The following is a 5,881-nucleotide window of genomic DNA, read 5'->3' as shown; positions in this document are numbered from 1 at the left end:
GGGATGCTTGACTGATTGCACAGACACTATTGGAAGAGAGCTGAACTGGATGATGAACTGTTATTGTCTTCTTGCATTATTGACAAACTATTTTCCTGTTTGACACTGTAAAGCTGCTTTGACACAATCAGTATTGTATAAAGAGCTATACAAATAAAGGTGACTTGACTTGACTATCATTTTAGAAAACCATTTACATTAATTCTTCTGATAAAACTTATTATTAAAATGTAGTGTATTATTTGGTCTGAAAGTTGTTTAAATCGTTTTTACAGTCATTTTAGGATTTTAGCTGTTATGTTTTCATGGCAATTAAGTTTCAAAAAGTAAATTTGCATACAACAATATACACAGAAATGGTTTGTAAGTGATTTTTTTCACATCAAAATCATGTTAATATGTATTGTTTACATCTAGTTTTTTTTTTTTTTTTTTTTTTTTTTTTTTTTTTTTTTTTTTTTTTTTACAGTTTTTTTTTTTCTTTTTATATTATATTAATTTTAATTTTAGTTTAAGTAATTTTGGTACTTCAGCTTAAACTTCACTTATTTCTGCTTTATTTTAAATAAAGAAAACTTATTTTTTAGTAGTTTTAGTTTAAATTAACAATAACACTCAGATTGTAATAGTAAATACTAATCTTTAAAGTAAAAGGGAATACCAAACGTGCTAAATTATTTAAATTGTTATGCTATGATAATATAATTTGTAATAAAATAGTTGTTTGAATATTGAATCAATGAAATTAATAATCAATTACATTATTGCAGTAATAATAAACTTTGTAATTAAGTTGTACTAATAAAAATGTACTAAATTAGAAATTTTACAAAAAATAAAAGTATTTTCACTTGCAATATTTACAATAAAATATGTAATAATGACAAATATTGTTTGCAGAGCTGCTCATAAGTTCACATTGGTTTCTTTTAAAGATGTTTTAACTACCCACTATAGCTATTAAATATATGCATATATGCAATGCCTATAATTAAATATTGACATGAAAATATTAAAGACTTTATCTCTCTGCAACATAGCTACTAACAGAAAGTGCCACCAGAATAGTGATAACTCCTAACCCAATAAAGCGCATTTTGCTATTTATCTATATTCAACTAGTTTTAATTGATATTTGGGTATTGAATAAACTATATTTATATTAATTTACATCTATTGAATGTTCCTGATAATCGTACCAGCAATCATAACTTTAAATACAAGGTGTATTGAATTTATTTTAGTTGAGGCAGTAAAGCAGTTTTATGAACACAGATTGGCAGGTTTATTTAAACAAAGTCATATGTTCAGTGTAAATGTTAGTTTCAGTCGCTCATGTTAATGTTTCACAGTCTCTAATGTTTAACAGGGTGAAAGTGATCTCTGTGAGTGTGCTGGGGTTACAGTGTGTGTGTGTTTCTCCAGGAGGTGGCGCTCCGGCAGCTGCCCATGGACTCTGATAATATGGCACCGGTGGCAGCAAACATCAGCTCTCCGCCAATGACGCAGGGCAACATGCCCAACAACAGCTCAGACCCCTTCCTCAACAGGCAAGAGTGTTCTTTACTGTCTCAAAGCTCTCAGTTCAGACAGCGGGCTGGGACTGGGCTGCTACAGCATCCCCACCACTCCGGAGGACTTCCTGAACAGCATGGAGGAGATGGACACAGGTACAGCACGAGCCAACCTACTCAGATAAATCATGACGGACGCTAGTACATGGCATAGGGATGTAACGATTATGTCTGTCCTAGAATTATTTATGGAGCAGATAAAATACATATAATTGTTTATTAATCAATTATCATTTCGACTTATTTCTTTTCTTTATTTAAAGGCTGAAATGTGAGGTTTTTACCTTTTTATGAAACTTTTTCAAAGCTTTATTTGAACATTTACATTAGATATTTCAACATGCTATTAAACTGTTGTCAGTCAAGTTGCCGTTTAAAATCCGAACAGCATTGGTAATGTTATTATGCAAACAAAAAGTCATTTGATTTGGTGTTTGTTGATTTTTAAATATAAAACTTGAAGGTTTTCACCAGCACATTTTAACAATACCGTGATGATACTGATAACAGTGATCATTTTGGTCACTATAATCGTGATAAGAAATTTTCATACCGTTACATCCCTAACATGGCATTATTATGTTATTTTAGCTATTTTAGAATTTGGTATATTTTTATTTTATTTTTTTGTTTCATTTGTGTGTGTGTGTTTTGTCATTTTTATTAGTTTTTTTTAACATGTCTATATAGTTCTTAATAAAAAAAATTATTAACTGTTTTTGTCATTTTTATTTTTTTTATATGTTTATGTAGTTTTTAGATTTAGAATTAACGTTTTTTTTTTTTTTTTTTACAATTTATTTCAGTTAATATGTATTTAATTTAATGTAAATATTTTTATTGTTTTAATTTTTAGGTTTAGTTAGTTGTGTGGCAATTTGCATTGCATTATGACATGACAATAATTTCAAAATATTTAAGCAAATCTTCCTCTGGATCTCTTTTTCATTACTACTTTGAGATTTTTTTTAAATTCTCCTTATTCTTAATCATGGTATTTTTTATTACTATATATCTAATTATGTCATACTATATATGCATATATAGTTTGTGTGTGTGTGTGGGGGGGGGTGGTGTATATATTAAAGACAGCACAACAAATACTACTATGGTGTACATTTAAATATTTACATTAAATATTTACTATTTAAATCATTTATATAATATTTTTGTGGGAAATATGAGATTTTGGAAGGAAATATTCTTATAACCAATATGGTTATCAAATTATTAATGTCATGATATTTTTTACAATTATTAATGGTCTTAAAATTAGGTGAATGTCCCTATTATTTTCACAAGGAAAATATAATATAACATAATATTTTAATGTTTCTGGGGCTACTGGTCCACTAAACGTTCTTAAAAACCCATGAAATGTTCTCAAACGTCAGAGTTGTAAGGTAGCACATGGGCTCTGCAGCGCCCCCTATACATTGTGCATAAAGTTGGTGTGGAACAACAGGAATGCAGGAATTCATGCGATTAGTGTGTGTTCTATATTGCTATTGCTGTTCACGCTCTTAGCATTACTAGCTAGAAGCAGGAAGTGTGGCACTTACATCAGACTTATATTTACCCACTTAAATGCATCATCTTTTCTTGTGTGTTGCTCAGTCATACGACGAAAATATACATATTTTGGACAGGTTTTGTGAAATTTCAGTTCCAGTGTTGATCAGTTACATACAGCATCTCTTCTTGCAGATGCGAGGGATTATTTCTAAAATGATCAACTGAATCAATTAAACATATGAAGAGTTCATTTGCAAAAACCGATAACTCAATTTTTTTATTTTTTTTTTCAGAAATCACGTTTTTTTTATTGTGCATTCCAAGTAATATCAATCAAACTGCAATTGGGTTGTTTTGATTAAGTAATAATAACTTAAACAAATACAGGTAATTTACTAAATTAAAGTTAATTGAAAGTACTGTATGTTTTTTTTTACATAGCTAGGCTATTAAAGTTTGTTTTATAGCAAAAGCAGATAACTCCACATTTCATGTTTTAGGGTTTAAAAAAACACTCGTTTAATCTCTAATCTCCTCAGATGACAATGTAGACGCCTGACAAACGTTGTTGTTGTTGTGATCATAAACTGTATGGATGTGATTACACGCAATACACACGCTTTTCCCTCACCATTGTAATGCGCTGCTTTTGCAAGCTTCCGTGAAAACCTTTCAGCTTTTATTTTCCTTTTTCGCCCTGAAGAAGATATCACAGGTTCATCAAGTTCGTCGAAATGAACCTCGATCACTTTTAGTCAGCTTTGACGAAAGTCCTCTCAGCTAGCACGTCTTTTCAAAGTAGCCTTGTCACCTGACCTGAATACAGCGCGCTGATTCGCTGAAATGGATTTATCGGCTTCTGTTCAAAAACAAAAAAAAGCGCTTGTCGGCTTCTGCAGTAAAACCTGAACTCGCGATGCCTTGAAAGATGACAAAACTGGCTTTTTTGACAAAACGTGTTTAGGGTTCAGATCGCGCTATATGTGGAAAATAATGCACGGCAATCAGCTCATTTTTTTTAAAAGTGGCGTTTATCGGTTTTTGCAAATAAACTCTTCATATACAGTATAACATGTTTAACTGTCCCCATGCCTAAGTTTGCAGACTCCTGCACTATTCGATGGATGAGTATGATTGTTAGGTAGGTTTATAGATGTTTAGAGGCCGTGAAGGATAGCTTTATGACTGCCAGGGAAATGATTTGTCCTCCCGTCGTCTCGTCTGCAGGTGAGAGCATGGTGGCGGTCAGTATGAGCGTCCCGCCGCAGAGCCGTTTCCCAGACTTCCTGGACTCCATGCCCGGCACAAACGTGGACCTGGGCACCCTGGAGGGAGCCGACCTCATGCCCATCCTCAACGACGTGGAGTCGGTCCTGAACAAGAGCGAGCCCTTCCTGACCTGGCTCTAGACTCACTCACACCACACTAAAGACTCTTTTATATAAATATATATATTATATATTCAATCAGCCTCTTCCTCTAGTTTCACGTTTTTTTAGGAGTCAGATTCGTTCCCTCACATCACAATGAGTCGAAGAACAATACCAAAGTGTTTAGCCTGCGAACAAATAAGCGAGCACGCGTCAATCGAAGACAGGCGTGTTTGTTGAGTAACTGATGTTGGGTGGATTTGATTCTGACTGTGTTTGTGTTCAGAATGATCGCAGAAACTCCTGAATAGTGTCTGATCATGTTTAACAGGCGCGCCTGTGTGTTAGTACATTTAACCCCGAGTTCGGGTTAGTCCAGCTTTACCGGCTGAATCTCACCAAACCTGTCAACAACGCATGGAAGCTGATTTCCGCCATGGAAAAATAAATATAAGGTCATTGCGATTTTATTCACAATGCTTTTTTTTTTCTTCAGATCTCGCAATTCTGCATGTGGTCAGGTGTCTAAAACTTTGGAAACACATAATTGTGAGATGTAACTGAAAAAAAGTCAGAATTACGAGATTTAAACAATTCTAATAATAAAGATAGAATTATGCGATGTGAACTCACAATACTGACTTTTTTCTTAGAATTGCGAGTTTACTTCTAGTCATTTTTTCTCAGAATTGTGGGTTTATAACTCGCAATTTCAGGATGTAAACTCGCAGTTGCGGGGGAAAAAAGTCCAAATTGAGATCAAAATCGCAATTGCCTTTTTTTTAATTTATTTTTTTATTTTGAAATAAAATATTTCTTGGCAGAAATAAGCTATCATAAAAATGTATTTGGATCAAGAATAAGAAATAAGAAGTAAATGCTAATAGAAAATAAAGCCACTTTTTAGGACCATTAGGATTTTTTGAATAATAATTAAGCATGTTTGCCCTAAAAACACTAATGAGAATCACCACTGAGAATGAGAATCAAACTTTTTTGTTACAGTAATGTAACACTAGTTTTTTTGGTATAAATGACTGTGTTTTGGTTGATTCAGGGATCAGTAATATTTTTGATTCAGATGTTATCAGTTTTCAAGGTGTTTAATTGTCAGAAAACCGTAATGGTCCTTACGTTTTCATGAGATTCACCCTGCTTTTTCACATTTTGCCAAATCAGTAGCAGAAATGTGCCTGTCAAAGCTTTACATTGTGACTTTATATCCAACGAATAACTATTTCAGATGTGTTTGACTTTTATTCCAGTTTAGCTGTTGTGTGAAGCTCATGATGGCATTTGTAGACAAGCGTTTCATATCATATATGTTTTTATGTACTGCTACAGTATTCCTATTTTCTATTCAGTGCTCTTGACATCTGGTGCATTTAATTAGTTTGCAGATTAGTATTTATCAAGAGCTAT

At 32.8% G+C, this 5,881-nt stretch overlaps 1 protein-coding gene across 1 annotated transcript in view; it reads left to right on the top strand.

Moving 5' to 3' along the window:
* LOC107753487 (WW domain-containing transcription regulator protein 1-like) overlaps positions 1–5,240 on the top strand; it is a 51,647-nt gene extending 46,407 nt beyond the window's left edge. The window contains 3 exon segments of the mRNA XM_016569641.1: positions 1,426–1,554; positions 1,556–1,670; positions 4,317–5,240. Coding sequence (XP_016425127.1) covers positions 1,426–1,554; positions 1,556–1,670; positions 4,317–4,498 — 426 coding nt within the window. The 3' untranslated portion in view covers positions 4,499–5,240.
* Positions 5,241–5,881: the final 641 nt, after the last annotated feature.

Source organism: Sinocyclocheilus rhinocerous, unplaced genomic scaffold (genome assembly GCF_001515625.1).
Source record: "Sinocyclocheilus rhinocerous isolate Xijiao unplaced genomic scaffold, SAMN03320098_v1.1 scaffold1523, whole genome shotgun sequence".
NCBI classification, from domain to species: domain Eukaryota; kingdom Metazoa; phylum Chordata; class Actinopteri; order Cypriniformes; family Cyprinidae; genus Sinocyclocheilus; species Sinocyclocheilus rhinocerous.
This window is presented reverse-complemented; position numbering and strand designations above follow the sequence as displayed.